The sequence below is a fragment of the Sphaerodactylus townsendi genome, linkage group LG01 (genome assembly GCF_021028975.2).
Source record: "Sphaerodactylus townsendi isolate TG3544 linkage group LG01, MPM_Stown_v2.3, whole genome shotgun sequence".
In the NCBI taxonomy this organism is placed as follows: domain Eukaryota; kingdom Metazoa; phylum Chordata; class Lepidosauria; order Squamata; family Sphaerodactylidae; genus Sphaerodactylus; species Sphaerodactylus townsendi.
Window position 1 is genome coordinate 52,526,364 of NC_059425.1, and position 25,342 is coordinate 52,551,705.

The 25,342-nt window shown below is 41.6% G+C and overlaps 1 protein-coding gene across 3 annotated transcripts in view; it reads right to left on the reverse strand.

The window, feature by feature from the left end:
- The window catches only part of MTA3 (metastasis associated 1 family member 3), a 228,140-nt gene that overhangs the window by 69,402 nt on the left and 133,396 nt on the right, over window positions 1-25,342 (reverse strand). For all 3 annotated transcript variants that reach the window (XM_048495449.1, XM_048494638.1, XM_048493832.1), the window contains exons 11-15: window positions 23,551-23,609; window positions 22,043-22,167; window positions 20,614-20,765; window positions 18,947-19,169; window positions 1,832-1,918 (exon numbers count right to left, since the gene is read on the reverse strand). In XM_048495449.1, coding sequence (XP_048351406.1) covers window positions 1,832-1,918; window positions 18,947-19,169; window positions 20,614-20,765; window positions 22,043-22,167; window positions 23,551-23,609 — 646 coding nt within the window. The remainder of the gene's footprint in view (window positions 1-1,831; window positions 1,919-18,946; window positions 19,170-20,613; window positions 20,766-22,042; window positions 22,168-23,550; window positions 23,610-25,342) is intronic.

The following is a 25,342-nucleotide window of genomic DNA, read 5'->3' on the forward strand; positions in this document are numbered from 1 at the left end:
GTTGGCCACACTCATGATGTAAGAGAAGTTGCATCTAAAGAGAGTGCCTCTGACCAGACGTTTTTGGGACCAGTCAGCTGTTCCAAACTCATAGCGGGGGGGGGGGGTGTTTGCAAATTTTTGGTCTGATTTTGGAATTTAAAATAAACACTGGAGCTGATGTGGATGTGATTTCATAGTGTGTTCACAGGCACTTCAAGAACCATTATCACCTTTACCAAACTTCATGCGCATTCTCCAGCCCAGGGACAGCAAGCTGAATTGCATGGGATATAGCTAAACACAAACCCAATTCCAAGGGAAAACCTACAGCTTCAAGGTTGATGTACTCAAAACTCGATTCAACAACCTCCCGAGAAGAGACACTGATTCACCTTGGCCTAGTTGCCTCTAGAGATCATCTGTGAGGGTGACCAGAACCATTTGCATCTCCTGGCTAATAATGAGGACTGCCATTTGGGGAAATAATGTTAATTATATGTTCCCAATTAATCAAAGGCACCTCTTTAATCTACCATAAATTTTAATAGATTAACAGTGCAGTCCTAAACAGAGATACATCCTCCTATGCCTAATGATGACTGCGGACATAGAATTAACTCTGTTTAGGATTATACTGTTACTTCTGGTTCTTCCTGTTGAAGAAGAAGAAGAAGAAGAAGAAGAAGAAGAAGAAGAAGAAGAAGAAGAAGAAGAAGAAGAAGAAGAAGAAGAAGAAGAAGAAGAAGAAGAAGAAGAAGAAGAAGAAGAAGAAGAAGAAGAAGAAGCAAGCCTTTATTGGCATAGACAGCAGTAAAACAATAATAAAAACAGATTAAAAAGCATATACAACATAGGATATACATGTTAGGACAAAGGAAATCTACTGGCATTTAGTAATTTCCAGGAGAAAGTCTGCCACTATCATACAGAGAGAAGGATCAAGGTTGTCTGGTTCTTCCTCTGAGGAAAGAACAACTGAAGGTTGAGGAAGTTTTCTTAGATTGGAAGAAGGCTTCACACTTTGCTTAGCAAGGCAGGGTCGTAGGTTCTGCCCCTGACTAAACATAGCTGCAGTGGTGGTGGTGGTGGTGGTGGTAGTGGTGGTGGTGGTGGTGATGATGGTATTCTGAAGAACTGCATACTTCTAACACCTTTTAAAAGTTTTTGCATCTTTGGTTGTCAGTGAATTCCTTGTGGTAGATTAAATAAAAAATCCTGGGGAGTTTGCTTGAAAAAAATGTGACTGCGAGCACTGAAATAGGATAGGAAGTATTGGAGGACATTGATTCATAGGATCACCACGAGTCAGAAGTAGCTTGACAGTATTTAGACACTCAATTAAAGTTGACATGCAGAAGCTGCTGTAGGCTTCCCACATTTGCTAATTTAAAACAAATACCTTTTTAATGGAGGAGGAGAAAAACAATGTAACCCACTGTGAGTCCCCACTGGGGAGAAAGGTGGGAGATAAATAAAGTAAATAAACAATACTTTGAGAAATACATACAACTTTAAATTAATGTTTACAGTCCTGTAAATGAATGTTTACAGTCAGGCAACCACATTACTGATGTGGTTATACACACACACACAACAGACCTACAACAGACTGGAGAGCAGGAACTAGGTGTTTTACTGCTGCCCTGTATGAAACACCTAGATTGAAAAAAAACATATGGGGTTATGGTTCTCCCATAGTTCTCTCCTTGATGACTTAGATTTCTACAAGCCACTGCTATTTAATGAATCTTCACAGCACCCCAAAACTAAACATTTTGCATTCATAGCATTTGAATGTCCTTTGTTTATCACTATCATATATAATTCATTTTGTTCAAAGAGGACTCACCCAAATACCCAATTACACATGATAATGATTTCCTAGTACTTTTAATCTTCAAAGGATTTTCAACAAATTCACAATGTCTGTCAGCATCTGAGGAGTGAAGATAGAGTATTATTTTGAGGGTTGGGTAGAAACAGAATCAAGTAGAGCAGTGGTTTTCAAATTCCAGTTCCACAGAAGGTCCAGAATTCCCCAATAACAAGATCAGTAATAGCATACAAAATTCCTTCACTTGTAACTTTATTATCATTGCCAGCCTCCAAGTGGGACTTGGAGTCCTGGAACTTCAACTGATCTCTAGACTGCAGAGATCTGTTGCCCTGGAGAAAATGGTTGCTTTGGAAGGTGGATTTTTTGGCGTGATGTTCTGCTGAGATTCCTCACCAAACCCACATCTTTCCCAGGTTCCACCCCAAATATCCAGCAATTTCCTCTCCAAGAGTTGGCAGTCCTAGATTTCAGGGAAACATTTGGTGTTATTATATATAGGACACATGTTCAGGCACCCGAGATGATGGGAAGATCTCCAAAGCCTGAATGGGCACAGAGTCATCAGCAATAAATATAGGTTATGTGGCAGAGATTCATGGGTATCTCAGAAATAAATGGATTTGGAAAAGGTTCCCTGGAATAGAAAACTTGAAAACCACTGAAACTGAATACATGTATATCATGTATGACCATAAAAACACACTACATATTCTCAAGTAATAACACACTAGTTTGATTAAGCAGCAATATGATTAAGCATGGCTTCATGCTGTATTCCCAAGGTTAGAAGTCTAAGATAAGCCATGAACACATGGATAGAAAAATTTAGATTATATTTTTCATTTTATCAACACTTTACATTTTTAAGATAAAACCTGTGGCACCACATCACTTTGAAACAAAAACAATTTTTGTGAAAAAAATGACCTATTTGTGCAAGTGAAAACAATATGAAAATAGTTAAGAATCTTTTTTTAAAAAAAATAGCAAGTTGAAAGCACAGCCAGTAATTTCTATCAGGTGCTACACTGAGGCACCAAAATCACCAGATATAAACAATTTCAGTGTGAATATAAAGGGCTGACTCAGCAGCAGGGGCAGAGCGAGTGGGAACTGTGCCCAGGGCATGCACGCGCCCTGCGCCCCTGCTGCAGCTCTGCCCACCCAGCCCCAGAACACCCTAGAATGCCCCCGCCACAACCCTGCACTGGAGCACGCCAGGGGCATCACACCCACACTCACCCCCGCCTTGTGGGTGCTACGCCACTGCTCACCAGCCCTAGAATCAAATGGTCCCCTTCCACCATGTAGAACAGAAGTGTTATTAAAGAAACTTCATAAATTGGAACACTTTGCTTTCAGACCTTTTAAAAATTGAGAACATATAGAAAAGGGGTCCTTAATGTGGCACCTGTGGGCACCATGGTACTCACTAATATGTTTTTCTGGCACCCACAGTGTTTTTAGAGAATGAGTTGGGCCTTTTGCCCAGTAGGGCTTCTTAGTGGCTCCAGATCAAACCAACCAACAAACAAAAAACCCATTGCTTTGCCAGTAGCTGCCACCATAGAACAAGGTTTTTTCCTGTGAGATTGGAGGTAAGCTTTCTGTGAGATTGAAGTATTCAAGAAAATATTTTTAAACAGTTCATTAATTTAAAAAGGCATTTGGTCAAGCAGAGCTTCTGCCTGCAAGGATGAAGAGTTATAATCAGAGTTGTGCATAACCTCACTCCCTGACATTTTGTGGTTGGCATTATCTCCCATGACAGGCATTTTGCTATTGGCACAGCTCCTGCAACAGCTATTTTGTGTTTGGCACTGCCTCCTCAACAGCCATTTTGTGCTTGGTATCACCTTCTGGTTTGGACATTTTATGATTGCATCCTGTGTTTGAATTTCATACTGTGTTTGAATTCCAAAGACTCAAAAAGGTTGGGAATCCCTGCTATAGAGAGTTATAAGCATGAATGCTCAGACAAGGTAAAAGTGTGTCCTACCATCCTTTGATAATAAGAGAATTACTTACATTTCTGCTTACATTGCTCTAGAAGAGCTGCTATGAAATGCCCAGGGAAACCCAGGTTCAAATTTCTGCTCAGCCATGGCATCTAAGTACAAAGTAGATATTAGTTCTGTGACTAACCCTCATCTCCTTGTAGTTTCTCATTAATGAACATGTGTGGAACGATGTCATCCTACTAGCAGCAACCATTAAAGTGGAGTTGTAACAGAGATAGAGCTGCTAAGCACAAGTATTACTTGAGTCTTCTCTCACTAGGTGTTGCTAGAAAAATGTGCGAACTGGATGCAGGTTGGCAGCAGCAGCCTTACATCTCCTGCTAACATCTTGGGTCTTAGCAGCCAGCCGTCAGCAAGATGCTTTTTTTCAGCCTATCCTAATGATTGTTGTGATGATAAAACTAAAGAATGTTACTACATCAAGTTCCTTAGAGGAAGGTCATGATACAGAGATGATAAAGTGTGTGTCCTGTGGAACATTACACAATCTGCCTTCCTTGTCAAGTTAATGAATGGTGCTGTAATTGCTATACCAGACACTGCCATTTTATGGTAATTTTCATTCTATATAAACATAATTTAAATACTGAGAAACAAAACCCTTTCCCCACATCTCAAGTTATTACAGAATGATAACTGATACAAAAAAGAATTGTTAATAACCATAGGCCAGAACATGCTATACTATTTCAATTACTGCACACAATCTGGTCAAATTTAAGCTCGTTAATGTGCCAATGGATTCAATGAAACAATGTCAACCACATAGTAAACTTTTGTTCATTAAAATCAATAGTATTTAAAAATACATTGTTTTGGTTAGATTGGGCTTCTTTTTTGCAGATACTTTTGTATATAAAGACTCCTCAAATCCATAGCTTTTAATTATCTGTACAGATTTTATTAAACACATAATTTTTAGTTCTGCAGATTTTGGTTGTCATCCTTTATGAAAGCCAGAATGTAGGGAATAGTTGAATAGTTACCTGGTTACAGACATAAGACTTGATGCCTCAGTCAGATCACATACAGCAAGAACATTACCTCATAAAAGTGCTCAGACAGCTTATAGCCCACTGAGAAAAATTTCAGTTAGAAAAAATTGAGTAAGGGCAATTATCTCAAGTGGTCCATAATTAGCTGTCACCAGATTGGAAAAAAAAAACTGCATTCAAATCTCATCAAACTGTCATGAATAAGAATCACTCATGAGACAAAAAACAGAAATAGAAATTCATAACCATGTTATATCTTTTATAGCCCAAGTCTACACATGTTTACTTAGGCAAAAGCCTACTGAATACAGGGGAACTTACTTGAAGCCTTCCTTTACCAAATTATTTTGTCATTCCTGTTGAAGCACACTCTGCTTCCCTAAATATTTATTTGTTTATTTTGATGCTTTTGACTTACATTCCACCGCCTTTGCTGACAATATAAAAGTTTACCAAGCTTGAAAAGCTGAGGTAAAAGTTGCATTTGTTTGAATAGCCTGTGTTTTTTCTATACATTATTTAGAAAGACATGTTCAATTGTATGCCTTTTTAAAAAAATTATATGATTGTCTTTCTTGAGCACTTTCTAGAGCATAAATAGTGTTTCTCTCAGTTGTGAAAACTGGCACTTTGGCAAGGGAAAGAATGGGCCCATTCACACAACAGTCTGGGTGAAGAAACATGCACTTCTCTTGAAGGCCATAATCTTTCTCCACCTTCATTATAAATTCTATGACTTTGGTACTGCTGCAGTATTATTATTGTTGCACAGTCACCAATGGGTGAGGGGTTAGGTTTACAGCAATAGATTTACTGCAACTGAATGAAAAACTGCAAAGTATTGAGAGTGTTGAAACAAAAGGGAACTCTGCTTCAGAACATGGGCAAAGATACTATCCAACTTTGTAGCTTCTATTTGGTTGGGAAATGGGCAGAAAACTTGATAAATAGCTGTCTGGATAAGGAGGGGTACATTTTACAGCCAGTTATGACGGCGCCTCTGTAGCAAAGCCAATTTGCAGAACTTAATGAAGCACATACTCGAACTCCATACCCCTGTGATATCACATCATTATTCTGTTTAGGGTGTTGTGGGTTTTCTGGGTTGTATGGCCGTGTTCCAGTAGCATTTTCTCCTGATGTTTTGCCTGCATCTGTGGCTGGCATCTTCAGAGGATCTGATCGTAGTAAAGCAAGTGGAGTATATATACCTGTGGAATGTCCAGGGTGGGAGAAAGAACCATTTGCATTGGTTAAAAGTGTTCAGGGTGCAATTTGCAAATGTAATTTGCATGTGTTAAGTGGAATCCACCCATTTTAGTATATGTACATAACACTGAAGTTGCATAATCAATTAGTGAGGGCATCTGCATAGCAGTTGCCAGGCATTTTAATCAATTTGATTGCTTCCTGCAGAGCGACACCCTGTGTCTGGGTGGTGTTCACTAACCGTTGTCTTGATTCTAGTGTGAGAGAATCCACACTACCTGCAAAGAATTTGAGAACATAAACAAGGAGCTGATATTCCTCCATACCAGCACTAGTCAAAAAATGAGCACCCAAGACTGGGATAAAAGACAGAAAACTGCAGGTATATATCCTCCACATGGCTTACTACACATCAGATCCCTTGAAGATACCAGCCACAGATGCAGGCAAAATGGTAGGAGAAAATGCTACTGGAACATGGTCTTACAACCCAGAAAACCCACAACACCCTAGTGATTTCGGTCGTGAAAGCCTTTGACAATACACTCAAGTCTTCATCACATTTCCAGTGAAAACTGCCACATTACGGGTTGAATGCAACCAGCTTTCCCCACCAATTAAAAGGGGAGGAGATGTCACTAGGATCATGGGATCTGCATGGACAAAAGCCACATGGAATGGCTACAGTGATAAGGAGGGGAACTGGCCATAATTGAGATAAAAAGCTGGCTGGATTCAACTCAATGAATCACGCCTGGCCAAGCAGCCAATATTTTAAATTTCCCCTCATTTTCATATATGGATATTGCTTCTTGGTCACATGGCAAGAGTCTCTCTGGAATTTTTAAAGAAGCACAATAATAAAGTAAAGGTAAGAAAAATTCTGATAATTATTTTTGACATTACAAGAAATGTCACAATTGTTTTCATAAATCTGTGAATCCCATTCTAGTTACTACAAAGGAATCACAAATAGACAGCATGAATCGACTGTGGTTTCATATCATGAGCCAGCTATACCATATAACATTCAACACTGCCACAATTGCATAAACAGCAGTGAAGTTTTGGTGAATGTAACCCTAGCCTTGAGTTTACAGAAGAAACAAAGGAAATCCAAATAGGATTTCCAATGTTACCAGTATTTCCAACATTACCAGGTTAAATGTTCAAGTTGAAAGATGCAGTTCCACCATTTCTCTTCTAAAGCTTTAGCACCTATAGCATTTTTTTCTTTTAAAAAATCATTTGTAATTGTTGGGACATCATAGGCCCAGGTAGTATCCCTGAGGGGCTCTATGATCCAATTTTTCTGCAACGAAGAACCCTCCTTATTTTTATTTCTTTATTTATATATTTATACCCCACCCTACCCCCAACCCAGCCACAGGATCTCCGTCTTTACTGGATTAAGTTTCAGTCTGCTTGTTTTCAACCAGCCAGCCACAGCTTCTGATCTAAACAATGCTGGAAAGCATCAGAGGCAGGGTCCAGCTGACCTTGCATTGTAAGGATGAGTTGGGTGTCATCAGAGTACTGATGGCACTGTAAACCATAGCTTTGTACCAACTGGGCCAGGGGTCACATAAAGATCTTAAGTAACATCGGGGAAAGGATGGCTCCCTGTGGCACCCCACACCTGATGGGGTGTCGCTTGGATACATCCTCCCCCAAAGAATATCACCTGCAATCCCCGGTCCTGGAGGAAAGAGGTCATCCAATGCAAGGCTGTCCCTCTAACTCTGTTATTGGCAAGGTGGTGGACCAGAAGTTCACGGTTGACTACTGTTATGGTAAGATCTAATAATACCAGCAGCACAGTCCCCGCTTGATCCAATTGGAGCCGGAGCTCATCCACAATGGCGAGTAGCATGGTCTCTATACTATGACCAGCATGGAAACTGGACTGGTAGGGATCCAACCCCTTTGTGTCATCCAGGAAAATCTATAGCTGTTCCGCAACTGCTCTCTCATATACCTTACACAAGAACAATAAATTCGAAACTGGGTGATAATTGGCCAGATCCAAAGGAATGAAAGATGGTCTTTTTAAGAGCGGGCGGACTACTGCCTCTTTTAATTGCCCTGGAAATACTCCTTGCTCAAGGGAGAAGTTGATAATTTTGAATGGGGGTCCCATAGCACTTCCTCACTGATCTTCCCCAGTTAGGATGGGTACGGGCCAAGGGGACGAATATTGGGTTGAGTAGCAGCCAGAATCCTTTCGACATTAGTGTTGTCAAGCAGTCGGAATTGGTCTAGACAAGGACCAGAAGATGGGCAAGGGGCCTGCAAAAAACCTTGCAAAAGTCTCACAGCTAGCTAATTCCTGAGATTTGGGACCTGTATTCAAGGTTGTAAGTGTCCGAATTACGCTAAACAATTGTGCTGGGTTTGAGCTCACAGCTCAATTCCTTTTGCCTCCTTCATAGGCTTTCATAAGCATCCTAAACTAGTGTCTCAATTCCTTGTACGCCACTGCACTTGCTCCAGTCGCCTCAGTTCCTGTTTAGTCCTCCTTAGCTCCTCAGTATACCAAGGGGCTGATTTGGATTGGGGACGGAGAAGACACCGTGGTGCAATAATCTCAGTCGCTTCAGAGAGCTTGGTTCCCAGCTCCCTATCAGCTCTTTGAGAGAGTCGCCGGCAGGTGGTGACTCCCACAGGATGTTCTGAACCCAATGGGGTCTATGAGTTTCTGTGGGCGGGTCCAAATATGCCTGTCACCTAAGGGAGGGATAGAGATTTCAATCCAGGCTTTAAGAGCGAAGTGGTCAGACCATGGCACTCTATAGAGGATAGGACCACATCGACACCTGAATGTGCTGCAACAGTGGGGAGACTTCTTTCATCTATATGTATAATGCAGGAATGATGGGTTTAAATTTCAGGAATGCTGGAAACCTTTATCATGCTTTCAAAGCACCTAGAACAGGGGTAGGGAACCTTTAACACTCAAAGAGCCATTTGGACCCGTTTTCCATGGGAAAAGAAAACACTTGGAGCCGCAAATAATTTTTGACATTTAAAATAAAGATAACACTGTATATATAGGGTTTTTTTACCTTTTACTCTGCTCATTCTGAGAAGCTCATGGATGCAAGGATGGGGCCAGCAGCTCGGCCTCACCGGCCGCCGGGAAAGTGCCCACCCCGCTCAAACGGGGCGGGTGAGAGGGGAAGCCTGCGGTGCGGCCCAGCCGGCTGTGGGCAATTGGTGCGCCCACCCTGCTGCCTGCAGGGTGGGCAAGGATGAAGCCGGTGGCTCAGCCTGCAGCTGGCCGCCCGAGGGAAGCCGCTCCGCCCAGCTCAAGCCCGAGGCGGGCTGAGAGGGGAAGCCCGCGGGGGGGGGGGCGAGGTGGATGCGCCCGCCCTGCTGCCTGTAGGGTGGGCAGGGATCAGGCTCCAGTGGCTCCAAGCTGCTTGCCCGGCCCGCCCGGGAAGCGCCTGCCCAGCTCAAAGCGGGGTGGGTGGGAAGGGGTAAGCCCGTGGCGCGGCTTCGCCCGACTGCTGGAAGCGCCCGCCCAGCTTTCGAACTGGAAGGCGGGCGAGGGGGGAAGCCACGGGGGGGCAATTGAGTGCGCCCGCCCTGCTGCCTGGTGCGGCAAGGATGAAACCAGTGGCTCAGCCTTGCCGGCCGCCGGGAAAGCGCCTGCCCCGCTCAAGCGAGGGGTGAAGGAAGCGAGAGAATAAGCCCGTGGCTTGTCTTCGCCGACTGCTGGGAAAGCGCCAGCCCGCTTCCGAACTGGGCGGGCGAGAGGGGAAGCCCTACGGCGACGGCGCGGCACAACCCGGCCCTTGTGAACCCAGTGGTGCCCCTGCCCTGCTGCCTGCAGGGCGGGCAAGGATGAAGCTGGCGGCTTGGCCTCGCCGGCCTCTGGGAAAACGCCCGCCCCGCTTCAATGGGGCGGGCGAGAGGGGAAGCCCGTGGCGCAGTCCAGCCGGCCGTGGGCAGTTGGTGCGCCTGCCCTGCTGCCTGCAGAGGCGAGGAGCAAGGATCTCTTGACTGGCGACTTCGGCTGCAGTAGAGGGAGCATCGCGGCTCTCGAGCCGCAGGTTCCCTACCCCTGACCTAGAATATGGGAATTGACTAGACATTTTAATCTTCATCTACATATTTCAATTTATGTATGACTGCCTTCACACATTTCCTACATAAATCAGCTAACCCATTTAAAATTTAAGCCTGCCATCACATAGACAAAAATTCAGAATTGCATATCCACTGGGGCAAGTGCCCCTGAAAGGGCAAATCCGATGGAGCGGCCACATGCCACTTCCATGAGCTGATTCCCCCCCCCCCCTTTGGATAGGACCACTTATGTGGATGTTACTTATGTGTCAGAATGCATCCACAAACACATTTTAAGGCAGTTGTACAAAGCTAATTTCAAAGAGTTTCAGTGAGTAACTGATCCACCATTTTACATTTTATTAGGGGGAGGGGATGGACCAGCCTTTTTCCACTTTTTGAGGCCCCGAGCCATAATTTTAAAACATGATGATACATGATGCATATAAAAGCAAGTTGTGAAATTCATCAAAGGTGTCTCCCCCCAAAATTAATGAGTATCTAAATTTGAATCCCTCTTTGATTTTGAAGCATAGGCCTAATACCCCTTTGCCCCTTCCTTTGTTTGGTCCAGAAAAAGAGAAGTTTTTATTATTGGGTAAAGTTGTATTATCATTATTTACTATTATTAACATTTTTACCTTGCCTTCCCCCCCTTGGAATATTTGAACTCATCTGTGTGTGTGGGGGGGAGAATTAGGACTAATAAAAGAAAACATTTCTTCACGCAACGCATCCAGTTTTATGCTGGATGCCGATGTAATTTTGTTTAATCCGCTGTTTTAAATGGGGTTTTTAATGTGATTGTTTGTTATTGTGTTGTTCACCGCCCAGAGCCCTTTGGGGGAGGGGCGGTATATAAAAATGATTATAAATAAATAAATGAATGATTGGTGTTTGGAATATGCTGCCACAGGAGGTGGTGATGGCCACTAACTGGGATAGCTTTAAAAAGGGCTTGGACAGATTTATGGAGAAGGAGATCTATCTTGATCTATCTTGATCTGAGACTGCAAATGCCTTAGCGGACCAGGTGCTCGGGAGAAGCAGCAGCAGAAGGCCACTGCTTTCACATCCTGAATGTGAGCTCCCAAAGGCATCTGGTGGGCCACTACAAGTAGCAGAGTGCTGGACTAGATGGACTCTGGTCTGATCCAGCAGGCTCTTTCTTATGTTCTTATGATTTTCTGGAGGGGTGCAGTGGTCAGATGCACTTCTACATTATGCGTCTTCAAAATAACCCCAACAGAATCAAATGCTAAGAATTTGTAAAAGTTGACAAAATTGTAGAGCATCGCTATGTGGGTGTGAGAGCTTCCCTGAGTTCAGAAAGGTAATTTGTCTAAGCCGGGTTAGGTGAGCACACAAATTAGTGATCCTCTCAGCCCTTTTATTCATCCTCTCTGCTGTCTTTTAGGAAGGAAAATTTCAGAACACACTGCCACCTTTCAGCCCAACAAATGTTGGACCACCCACTTCCTCACTACTTCGACCAAGCACAATCAACAGTATACCAGATGACCGAGATCACAATATAGGCAATGATCTTATCACATTGTTTAAATTATTTTACTTATCAAATGTGGAGTTGGAGAACTAGCTGTTACTATTTGAATAATCAATTATATCCCCTTCATGTCCTACACAGTACTTTCACTTAACCAGGCTATAACTAAAACAACATTATAGGTCAGATCCAGGTAGCCTTTTTGCCTTTTGTACATTCAGGTTCTCCCCCTTTTCACCAGTAAAGAAGCTGGTGGAATCCTAGCCACTGTATTTCTGCAAAATTAAATTTTCCTTGCTAATTCTTTTTAGTTTAATTTGTAAAGTACACTTGGTGTAACTTTTCTGTCAGCCCACCTTCTTTATTCCCAATATATGCATATTTCACAATGAAAGCCGGACAGACTGCTGTGATTTGGGGCACACAGTCTGACCCTCACAAGATATATTGATCAATTCTGTCCATGATAACTTTACTTATTTTGGATCTCTACTTTATATAATAGCTGACTCTGTAGCATATCTTAGGCCTTCCTGTTATTCATTCTCTTGCCTCATAACTGTACAATTCCATTTTGATTGCAATTTCCCACTAAGGTTAAGTTCCGTTAAGAGGTATTTTGAAGAGAGGAAACTTATCCATTAAGCACTTTCAACATGCAGATGGAGGTGTGGTAAATCATCAGAGTTATTGTTGAGCCAGAAACGAAATGGCCCAGCATGAATATTGTGTTCCAGGAAACATATAACTAATTCAAAAAGTTCTAACCTCTAATCACTGAATACCAAATGAACTTTCTCCAGCAGAACAATGGCTAACCTGAGCTGGGCACATTTTAATAGACCTGCGTGCCATTTTTCATTTGAAGTTACATTGTTCATTTCTGCATGAAGAATTCATAACATGGATACCAAGGATTACATTTTAGCCAGTTGCACGGAAAACAAAAATAGCAATTAGAAACACCGCCCCCCCCCCTCCCCCAAGCATGTTAAATATAATTTGTAAAACCTCTGGTCCTAGTCATATTTGTTAGGGAAGAAATCTCCATTGAATTTAATGTACACCAAGATGTGATATTTTTAGCTGAATAAAGTTTATCTGGAAGTTTTTCCACTGTATTCAGAATAAGTATAATTTTCTTCTCTGAAATCTAGGTGGGGAAAATGATCTGCAATTTCTGAAATAGAATCTAGCTGTGTGGAGCTGACTGGCCAGCTTGTTGTATTACCCAAACCCACCCCTCTACCTCCGAACAGTTTTACACATTTTAAAAAATACAACCAGGTAGACATTTGTGCAGAATTTTTAACAATAAAAAGTGGACAGCATGAAAGTGCTAGAATTGTGCTAGAATTCACTTTACTGTCCTTTCACCTGACAAGTGGTAGAATACAGGGCCCTGGCTGCAGATTGGCAGTTTGCTGTGAAATTATATTACATTTTATTTACTCTGTATTATTTCTACATGTCATCTCAAGAGTGCATATGGACATTATTTATAATATGAATCATCTTGCTTCCATCATATGACACCAGGCAACCAAAACAGGGGTTCCCAGGTGATCTCCCGTACAGACACTGACCAGATACAGATCTGCTTAGCTTCAGCACGGTTTTTGGCTTTTGTTGATCCTCCAGGGCAACTGGTTGACCACTGTGTGAAATCAGATGTTGATGTAGATCAGGGGTAGGGAACCTGCGGCTCTCCAGATGTTCAGGAACTACAATTCCCATCAGCCTCTGTCAGCATGGCCAATTGGCCATGCAGGTAGGGGCTGATGGGAATTGTAGTTCCTGAACATCTAGAGAGCCGCAGGTTCCCTACCCCTGATGTAGATGGATCTCTGGTCTGATCCAGCAGGGGATTTTTATGTTCTTATTTTCTAAGACCGTAAGAGGAGTCCTGCTGGATCAGTGGTCCTTAGAGGACCAACAAACACAGGATAGAGACCAAGGCCTACTAGTACTAGTATTCAAAGATTTACTGCATCTGAATGTGGGGGGTCCTTTTAGTCACCAAGGCTCATAGCCAACGATGAAACTCTCTTTCAGAAATGTGTCTCTAACCACATGAGAAAATAAGAGAAATGTATCATGTGCCTTTATATGATTCGGGGGTGGGGGAGGGAGAATCCCTCTACTTTCTAAAAAGTGGATTGTTCCACTCACAATAAGCATAATTGCAGCTACAAGCCATATTTTATGCTCACAATTTCTTGGCACAATTGCATTATTTGGATGTTACATTATTTCCATGGGAAGTTTGCTTCAACCCTGGTTCCTGCTCTTCAACTGGTCACCAGTTCTTAAATCTTTTTTCAATCTCCTTTTGCTCTCCTAATTATTCTCCCAAGGAGCTCACTTACAACTTCATTTCTTAATGTGGTGTATCTTTTTACTAAAAAAGAATTGGATTTTAAACTAGAACTGGAATACAATGCATAAACCAGGAAAACAAACCAAAACCAATCATCTGGCTGCTGCAAAAACTACACTATAGCACAGGCAGTACAATTTAATGTCAATAAAAGGAAAAGAGAAACAGAAAATATATACAAAAATTCTGCTTAGCAGTTCCTGTTACACATACATAACAGCCTTAATACACACATATAAAGACAGAATATGTATAAATGTGTGAGTTAAACAGCCTATAATTATATACATTGCTGTATAATAATCTGCCCAGTAAAACTCCTGGGTTCACCTCCACATGCAAAGGAAATTCCATGTACCTGTGTTCTCCCAAGGAAGATTCTTGCATCAGTTCTCTGGACAATAAATGAAGCAAAGGCAAGAAGCAGTACACTAGCATCAATCATCTAAATCCTTCCAATCACAGGAAGCTGAAAAAATCTTTCATGCACAATCCTGAACTTAGCCTGTTCTGGATTGTGCATGACACATTTTTTCTGCCTCTGTATCTTGTGATTAACTAAAGGCAAGTGTAACAAGTGTCTATGAAATTTTCCAGTGAGGAAGGCAGTAGTTGAAAACGTGGCCATTTACCGTGGAGTACATTTTGGAAGGATTACATTTTGGAAGGATTTAGATGATTGATGCCAGTGTACTACTTCATTCCTTTGATTCATTTATTGTCTGGGGAGCTGCTGCAAGAATCTGCTTTGGGAGAATACACGCACACAGAGTTTCCTTTGCATGTGGAGGTGTGCCCCAGGAGCTTTACTGGACAGACTATTATGCAGCAATGCTTATAATTATGGACTGTGTTTAACTCGCACATTCATACATATTCTTGGACTTGTTTTATACATGTATATTAGTGCTGATATGTATGTGTCATAGGAATTGTTAACCAGTATTGTTGTATTTTCTGTTCTCTTTCCTGCACTTTTACTGACATTAAACTGCACTGTCTATGCTATAGTGTGGTTTTTACAGCAGCCAGGTGTATCTTTTTACTGCCTTGAGGAACCAGCAACAACACCTATAGAGTGAATTAAAAGATCAGTGATGTAACAGGAGGTGACAGCAGCAAGGAACGGCAGCCTTAACCACTGCAACAGTACCTGTTGCCTTGAAAAATATATCTTTGCCCTCAGTTCTGCAAGATCACACTCATCCTCTATCACTCAGAGAGCATTTTTGTACCATGCTTGACTCATAATTGTGGGCACTTGTTTCACAAGCTACACTGCAAGGGTCAATTTGTTGAGGTTGCTTTCAAATTAGCTATAACAGCAATTGAAAGAATCCAGCAAAAGGATTCCAATGCATCCTCCCATTAGGTTCTACAACACCACCACCCCGACACACACACTCATAAGTGACATAAAGGCTGTCATCAGCATGGCTCAGCAACTGCAGCAACTAGAGCAGTAACAGACTGTGGTTTGGAACTTACTTGGCCTGATGAACAGAATATTCTGGCAACACTTATCAGGCACAAACTATTGCTACTCTTAGGCTCATTCCGCACATGCAGAATAATGCACTTTCAAACTGCTTTCAGTGCTCTTTGAAGCTGTGCGGAATAGCAAAATCTACTTGCAAACAGTTGTGAAAGTGGTTTGAAAATGCATTATTTTGCGTGTGCGGAAGGGGCCTTTGATAACGCAGCAACCCCTTTAAACATAGGTCTGTCAAAAATAAACAGAAAGCATGAATAGAATTTGTGCTTTAGGACTAGACATGTAAATATCTGTACTACTTTTGTATCACCAAGTATATCTCAAGGAAATTGGCATTTCATAGAGTTTGGCTCAGTTCTATTTTGAGCTTAGTGTATAAATCTGGTTTTGTTGAAGCATCTTTTAAAGTTTGAATATGTATGAATCATTCAGCAACTATATGTTCTGCAGGACTGTATCCACATAATGTACTCATCATGAGGAATATAAAATGAGACTGGGGAATAACCAAAAATACGTATGAAATAATGTCTGTTTCCTGCTTATGACTGGGCAAAGAAATTAAAACATTAAAGGAAACTCTTCATCCAGGGGTTTTAGTCTAAAATCAGTTGCAACAGACTGTAAAATAATATTTAATTATAAAATGCAGCCAAATGGCATATTCTTTCAGTGAATATCTTCAGGATGTTATTGGATGCAGATTTATTTGTGCATCTGGTAGATAAAAAGGCATGTGCTGTGCATATTAATATATTACCATCCAAGTGGATGCTGCTCCTGCTTTCGTGTCTATAAAAGTGAGCAGAACTACAATAAATGTGAAGGTGTTAAGCTAGCAAAATTGATTGTACAATGTGTGAGTCACTAAAAATGTTATATAAATGTTACTTTTTAAAGATATGAACCACATTTTTGTTAAGCAATTTGTATGAGAACATTCATTAGGTGGCATATCATAAGGGAATATTCTCCCAAACCAATTGAAACTTTTAAGTAAGTTAACAGGATCAGTCATTAAATAGACAGGCACACATCATTTATGTCTGTCAAGTCACACTACTGAGTTTTCATTTCTGTGTCTTTCAATATAGCTTATGCAGTGTGCATATGCTGGCATTTCTGAAATGAATGGAGGATGCAAATCAATAGTACTTGGTGGACTGAATCCCTTGACTGCAATCCTGTGTCACTTTACAGATACTAGACTATCAGAGAACTCCCACCATCCTTATTATGAATTGGAAGAATCTGCTGCAAATGAAAACTGTGTTCCTGCCTGTATCAGCTAGAGCCAATGGCCCATTGATTGGAAATGAAGGGCTCCTATGGGCATAAAGTACTTTTTCTTCATATCAAGGGGGGAGGACCATGCACAGCATTCATGAATACATGTGCTTTTCCCACACTTAAATCAATGGAGAACAACAGCTCTACCTAGGTACTGCAATGCTTCTATAATATGAGCAGGAATTTTGCTTCTAATACCCATCTTTTTCATCTCTGAGCACTAGTAAAATCCAGCCTGGGTGATAAACAGTGGTGGGATTCAGCAGGTTCGCACCACTACGGCAGAATCGGTTGTTAAAATGGTGCTTGTAAATAACCAGTTGTTACATTATTTGAATCCCACCACTGGTGATAAATATTTCATTTGATAAAAGCACTACTGACTTTCATATACAAACACATAAGAAAAGCCCACATGAATGCAATGAAAGTTGTAAAAGTATTCTTGGTGAAAACAAGAGTTCAGCAACATGGAAATAGGGGAGAACAAAGGTGAAATAAGGCAGAAACGGCAGCTCCTAGGTTTTCTTTTGAAAGGAAATGCTGAATAAGAAAAAACAATGGAAGCTAATTCACCCACTTTGAACAAACCTTTATTAAATCAAATCTCGTCATCCACCTGGCAAGAGTAGCTAAACTCTTTTGTTCAGAAAAAAATGTAAAACTAGTGATTGGTGCACAGAATGGATTTGGGATAGGCAGACAGAGGCATCTCAGATAAACCACTGCTGGTCAAGGCAGACTAGAAATTAAACTTGACACTGGCCTGCTACAGAAGACGGCATCAATGCAATGAATTCCTCCTCTCTATCTAGACTTCCTTACCCTGACATCAGTTCCTCCATACACAGACTTGGGCCCTATACCTTTGCTCTGTGTGCTCTTCTCTCTGGTGCAGTGCTCTGCTGCAAATATAGCACCCTCTATCAATAAGCATTTGCACAATTCTGATACTTTTCAGTAAGCACCAAGGATGACTGCTCCTACAGCACACAGAGAAAAGTGCACGTGGAGCCAAAGTAGAAGATTCAAGCTAGTGTCAGTCAATGTTGGATAGGGTAGTATGCACTAATAGAATATTAGAAAAGTAGTCCTACACATTTCTGCAGGCAGGAAGGCTTAATATGGGGAGTACATTCTCAAAAGCAACCATAAATCAAAATTCCACTGTGTAGCTTTTCTCTCACATCCACCTACTACACAGAGGCTCATGGGGAGATGTGGGATTACATGTCCCCTGGCGCATGCCAGCTGGTCACAAGGGGGGCAGAGAATCACCCCCACACCCCTCCCCTCAGCCCCGCCAGGCTGCTCCTTCAGCCAGCAAAGCCTCCGCTGGCTGAAGGAGCAGCCTGGCTGGGCTACCACTGGGCACCCCTCCCCTCAGCCCCGCCAGGCTGCTCCTTCAGCCAGTGGAGGCTCCGCCAGCTGAAGGAGCAGTACAGCCAGGTAAGTGGGGGGAGGGGGTGCGGGGCCCCCGGAACAGGTTTTGCCCTGGCACCATTTCCCCTCCCCCAAGCCTCTGCCACTACCATATGGCAGCAATCTATGGTTTCAAAATCAAATAGGCCCTGCCTCTGCAGTTTCTCCCTACGCTTATATTCACACATAAAAAGTATTTTAACATGTCCACTGCTCCATCTCAAGGCAGAGGGACATTGCCATGAACTGTAATGCTGTGTCATTATGCCACTTTGCTTCCAATCTAACCCCTCCAACCTAACCATTTTAAACCAATTAATACCTAACAGGATTTGTTCCACAGCCAATTTGAAAGCATCCTTATATGTTACCAAAACTGGTTTGCATTTAATGGGGTATGAAACAGTTTTCCACTACAAAATTAAACACTGATGTAAAAAGAAACATATGACAATAGGATGAGGCAGGCAGACACAACTAATGTTCAGAAATATCTGCTTTTTCAAACCTATTTTTTTATTCAATAAGTTTTGAATCTTTTTATAGAACTTACTGCATTTTCAGTAAATTCTCTTTGGTGACGAGCCAGACGAACGAAAATAAAAATTCAGAAAGAAATGAACACAAATGGGATATAAACAGAAAAAAATGTGTTTATTGAAAAAGAAAAAAAATAAAAACGACAGAAAGCGGTTGGAGTAATGGCACACTGAACTAAGAATTTAAAAACATCTTACATTCTGCCCTAATGGCAGCACAGTTAATAAGGACAAAAGGTCTTCTTGCTGCCCGTTTCAATTGAAGGGTATTTCTGCAGACCTGGCGGGCAAGTTTAGTCAAGTATGTGGTATGAAGGAAGAAAGACTGACGTGTCTTCACAGCAGATTTTGGGCTGCCCGTGTTCCGGACTGGTATTCCTTGTGTTGCCTGTCGTGACATGTGCGTTCTAACACATGGATCCTGTAACAAAAATTAAAATTCAACCATAAAATTACTATGATTTCTATATGACATAAGAAACCTGTTGCAATAGGGGTTAGAAACCTATAAGAAACCTATTGTAATAGGGGTTTGAGGCAGACTCAAAACCTAAATGATATGCAGAAATGTCAGCCAAATGAACCTGAATCATCAGGGCACTGAGCTCGTTGACTCGGAGGAGAAGCTTCACAAGTGGAGTGAAGAAGAATCACTGCTGGAAGATCTACAAGAGCCATCCCTGCTCGAATGCATGGATGGAGGTGAAGTCTGATGCCAATCTACACAGCTCCAACTGGCGCTGCATCAACTAGGAAAAACTGGTAACTTCCATGAGGGCAAAGTGGACTCAGACCAATGATGATGACAGGTTGAAGTCTGAGAACGTGAGGGTCAATCAGGCCCTGCCAACCAGGATCACTTCTTGGTCTTGGATGAGGAGGGCAAGAAAACAGCCCTTTCACCATGACCAGAGGTCAAAGATTGTTTGGCTAGGACAGACAAGACTGATGGGTGGTTTAGATGACATCCCTGGAGTGGATTGAGATATGAGGAGCCAACGACCTCTTGGACAGGGCTGACTCTCGGTTTTGCGTGTGAAAAAAATCATAATTGAATGTTTCCAATTTGTTTATCATCATTTATATCTTATAAATTCCTACAGTTCTCTGGAACTACCTTAGGTCAATCACTGTACTGTAAAAAAGGTAGATTTTGTTCAATTAATAGCAGATATTCAAGGAACATAAATAACTTTTCAAATACAACATATAACGTAAATAATAGGGCAATCCTAGTAACACTTTCCTGGGAGTAAACCCCACTGAATAGACTTCAGTAGGATTCGAAGTAGACTGCTGTCTGTTTAGGACTGTTCTCCGCTTATAGGATTGTTGTTGAAGGGATGCAAGGATACTATGGCAATCATAACTAAAACAAAACCAAGGTAATTTTTAGAAATCATGGTTAACAGGAATTCTGTGTGATAAAAAAATGGCACCATCAATATGGAAGCAATTAACTGGGTACAATAATCATGGATAACAGTGGAAATGTAAAACAGAACAGATCTACTATAACAGTGATGGCGAACCTTTTAGAGACCGAGTGCCAGGGGCAGAGGGAGGGGGAACTGTGCCCGGGGCATGCATGCACTCTGCACCCCTGCCACACCCCCATCTGGCCCCGTCTGGCCCTGGAACGCCACACTACGCCCCCAGAACCTCCTTGCCACACCCCCACAGGGGCATGCACTCGGTACATCACATACTCCCCCGTGTCCTTGGTGCTACGTCACTGCCAAATGCTCAAACTTGGACGACAGCGTGCGTGCCCACAGAGAGGGCTCTGAGTGCCCCCTCTGGCACGCGTGCCATAAGTTCGCCACCACTGTACTATAATCTCATCAAAATAAATAATGTCCTACCTCTGCTGTCTGAGTAGAAGAAAATTTGTCTTCATTTGTCAGAGTTGGCATTTTCAGGCCCCCATATTTCTTCCAATAAACCCAACAAGTTGCACACAGCCTACACTGCATGTTGGGGGGACCCCAAGAATACCACTGATGAGACTGTGTTGCTAGAAGTGGAAAGAATGACAATTCAGTTTATTTATGCTGCATTAAATTTAAAAAAGTATTCTCATCTATGTGTTTTTATTTGTGTATTGCTTCAATAAATTTTATTAAACTATTAGAGCAAATAAAAATAGAATTATCTCTACTTGACTTGAAGAAAAAATTATTTAAATGTTTTGTTACTGCTAATGCAAATCTATTCTCCAAACTGCTTGAAAACCTATGGAATTGATTGTGAACTGATTCCATAATGCAGCTTGTGGCTCAACAAGCCCAAAGGACCAAAATATTCACAGCCTACCAGGGCTACAACAGTTTGGCTGCAGATGACAAAAACATAGTGATATGCCATAATATATGTCTTCTGCGCAGGGGTAGTCTTAGTGATTATGAGGCCCTGGGCAAAAGTCCAGGATGGGGCTCCAGAAACACTCACCACCGGGGCCAAGCTTGGGTGGCCCTCACCCTTTGCCAGGTGGGCCAGAGCCACCGCTGCCATTGGAAGGCAGGTGATTGAGCCCAAGAAGAGGAAGATGCAAGAATCTGTACCTCTTTCCCCCCTTTTGGGGAGGGTGGGAGTTTAGATAGTCATCCCTCTCCTTAAGGATCTGGGACAGTTGCCCCTATTGTCCATTGGCTGAGACCATTTAGCTACATTCAGGTCAGTATGACAAAAATGACAAAAATTGTGCACATTGTCATAAAGGAAAACCACTAAATGATTGTATACAATGTATATATGATACAGATCCCTGTCTGTACTCTGCTCTATACACAGAACTCTATACTCTATACACAGAACTCCTGTGCTGAGTTGATTTTGCAAGTGTTTCAAAGGAATACCACATTTGTCTCACCTCTCCTTTAATTTTATCAGTAATTCTGTGATAAATTAGGCTGAGAGAAAATGACTGGACCAATATCATCTACTGAGTTTCATAGTAAGTGGATATTTGAACCCGAGACTCACTAGTCCTTGTCCAACATTTTCACTTATCACAAAGCACTAGATATACAAACTGATGTATACATGGAGGTTCCCACCACAGCAAAAATAGGGAGGCTCCTTGCAGACAAAGGAGCTCTCTGCATCTTTGTGTCTTACATTTCACGTGTATACAAATATTCTAGGTAATCCTGATCCAGCACTTTTGGAGAAACCTTTTGGGGAAACTCTCTGCATACAACAGTTTCCCCGGAAACCAAAAGTGCTGGATCAGGATTACCTAAAATATTTGTATACAAGTGAAATATAAGACACAGAGACAGTCTTACTTACCATAGCAGCTTTCGCACGCACGGCCTATTAATGAGTTCTGAGCCTGATGAGGTGCTCCAACTGCTCCATTCATGGCATTTGGCTTCCCATTGATGCTAGATATTTGGCTAGGATTTGGCTTGTTGCTTGAAATTAAAAAAAGGCAACTGGTCATATATGCATTTAACAACAAGCTTTAAGTGACAAAAAATTCCTATTAAGTTTGGTTACCCACTTATAAGAAACATCACCATCAAAAATGCTATAAAGTGCCAACCCATTTTTAGTTGGGTAACATGGAAATGAAACTATTTTCAATAATCAGATTTTTTCAGAGACTTGTAAGCTGCCAGCACATTAGTCACTGCAAAGTTCCATTTAATTATATCCAGGATGCTAGATATGCATACAACTATGAGCAAATGTAAATGGGTTATATATCTTCAAAGCGTGATAGGTGCTTTGAAGAATTGACAATCTGAATAATAAAGAAAGAAAGAAAGAAAGAAAGAAAGAAAGAAAGAAAGAAAGAAAGAAAGAAAGAAAGAAAGAAAGAAAGAAAGAAAGAAAGAAAGAAAGAAAGAAAGAAAGAAAGAAAGAAAGAAAGAAAGAAAGCAAGCATGGGCAACCCCATTCACAATCCCTGGTACCAGGATGTGGCGCCCACTACCATGCTGCCCGGTTGCCTCCAGGGGCTTTTGGGCAGGGAGGCAGGAAAAACAAAGAACCTTCCCAGTTGGCCAAAAACCCTCCATGAGGATGAATGGACTTAAGCCACCCTTTTGGTGGCATAAATCTGGGGCACCAGCTGCACATCAGTAGCGCGAAAGACCGGGTGGGAGTCAATTAAAGTCAGCTCCATCCTTGGGAACACTTGGCCCCCTTCTTTGCACTAGTGTCCGATTGGATGCCAGCATAGCTGGAATGGCAAAGGTCTGTGTCGCCCACCTGCCTGCCAATTTGTCTGCCCTGCCAGCACATTTACCAAATGAACCAGCGAGGTAGGCAAACATACCAGAGTGAACTTGTGCTGGTTCCACTGAATCGTTTCTGCCACCCTTTGGATGGGGCTGTTTGATTAGCAGCATTGATTAACAAGAACCAGAGGCAGTAAAAATTAGTAACTTTATTAGAATCTGTGCATGAGAAACTAAGCATGGGTTTACAACCTACTCGGTCTTTGTGCAACAATGCTTATAGTGGGGTCAAAGTACTAACTATTTCTAGTTAGTAATTTTAATGCCAATGTTCACAAAACTGAAAGCAGGACTTAACCCTAATAACACCTTCCTAAGCAGAATTACACCTTTCTAAGTCAACTGAAGTTTGAAGGCTCTGTTAGAAAACTAAGCTACATAATATTAGCACTTATATTTGTGAAAATTAGTTTTCTAAGTGGCAGCATAGTTATTATTGGACTTTTAACAATGTCTGAAGCATAATCTAGTTTTTATGAATGCTTCTTTGTCCAATAAGAGATAGGGTATTTTTCCATTATTATTACAAGTATTCATGCTTGAAGTACTTACTAAGTTGGTATGTAAACTTGCTTCAATTTGCTCTCTGCTTCAGCAGCTTTTAGACGCTTCTAATAGAAAAGAAGTAGTATTTATTTTATTAGATGTAGTAGTCTGCCCTTTCCTGACTATAGACAGGTTCGGGGTGGTTTACATCATAAACTGTTCATTTAAAAGATCAATACAATAATTAAATCCTTATTGTTACAGTTCTAGCTTTAAATCCAAGTGGCGCCATTAAGAAAATTTAATGCACTGATGGGGACAACTGGAAAGGAAAGGGAAAAGGATGCCAAACCAAGAAAATACATACAGCTGAAAACTGCAAACAAAAACAAGAGCAAGGAGGCCAGCAAGATAAAAACATCACTGCCTTGACCATAATCACATCCAGTCTCCTGACAGTTGGTGCTGGTTTTAATGTCACCTCATCCAAGGTTGGAAACTGGTAACCAAATCCCAGGTCTTCCCAGTACAGTTACAGGACCTCCATCTTAGATGGATTTAGTTTCAGGTGGCTCTGTTTCAACTATTTCACCACAGCCTCCAGAAACTTGGCCAATGTATCTGGGATGGTATGCAGCCTCCTGTCCATCAACAGATAAAGCAGGGTGTCATCTGCATACTGATGACAGACCAGCCCAAAACTCCTGACTAGATAGGCCACACAGAGATGTTAAATAACTTTGCGGAGAGGATCATTCCCTGAGGGACTCCACATACCAAAAGGTATTGTGGAGAAATCTTTTCTTCTTGCACCAAATGTTTATGTCTACACAATTATATTGCAGCTGCATCTAGGCAATTAAAAATCTAATTAACAATAAATATTAATTTATTATAGGAGCCATCACCTTGAATTCATCTGAACATGCTTTGCATGTCCAGTCATCTTAATATGATTCCAAAATAACGGCATCAATGATACCTAGTTTGTCTGAATCTTAACCAAGTCACATTCAGAAATTTAAGAGGTCTTTAGACATGCCAAACATGACCCACTTCTTCTTTCCTGGATCTTATGAAGAGAAAAATCTCACATCCCATGTAGCCTAATTTTGCTCTGTCCCTTCGCTAATGTGCATCATTCTGTGCAGAAAATGCACATCGCTCCTCCTTTCTCCAGAAACAAGATCCAGAAACATAGAAAGAGAACAGCACAATATAATGGCATTTTCTTTTTTTTCAACTTGTTTGTGCATCAGCAGTAGCTCTGCTTCACTTGAACAGTGGTTCTCAACCTTTCATATCTTAATAACTGTTATGAAAATCCCTCATTCCACCTAGACCACCTCTGGCATCCAACACTGTGATGTGTACCACCAGCTGAGAACTAACATAATAGTAGATTCAGTCTCACTCATCCCTTTATCTGGATTAAACTTGGCGCTCTAACATTTATCTTAGTACAGGATTTCCACTGACAAGATTCTAAAAAGTGCAGATTCTGTCTCCTGAATTAGGCAGTTTCTATGTTCAAATGATCATATTTTTATGTTTGCTTGTTACCTTTTACCCTGAAGTAGGGGAGAAGAGGATGGATTAGCTAAATAATAATTTCCAGTCTCACCACAATTATATTCCCTGCGGCCAAGAACTATCTGAACAAAGGTTTTCAAAAGAAGCACAGGCTGACAGCAAAACAGTGCATAACCCCAAGTGATTATATACTAATTCTAACTCACGTTAGAATTAACGTGAGTCGCCGCATCTCAAAAAGGATATTGAGGAGATAGAAAAAGTGCAGAGAAGGGCAACAAGGATGATTGAGGGACTGGAGCACCTTCCCTATGAGGAGAGGCTA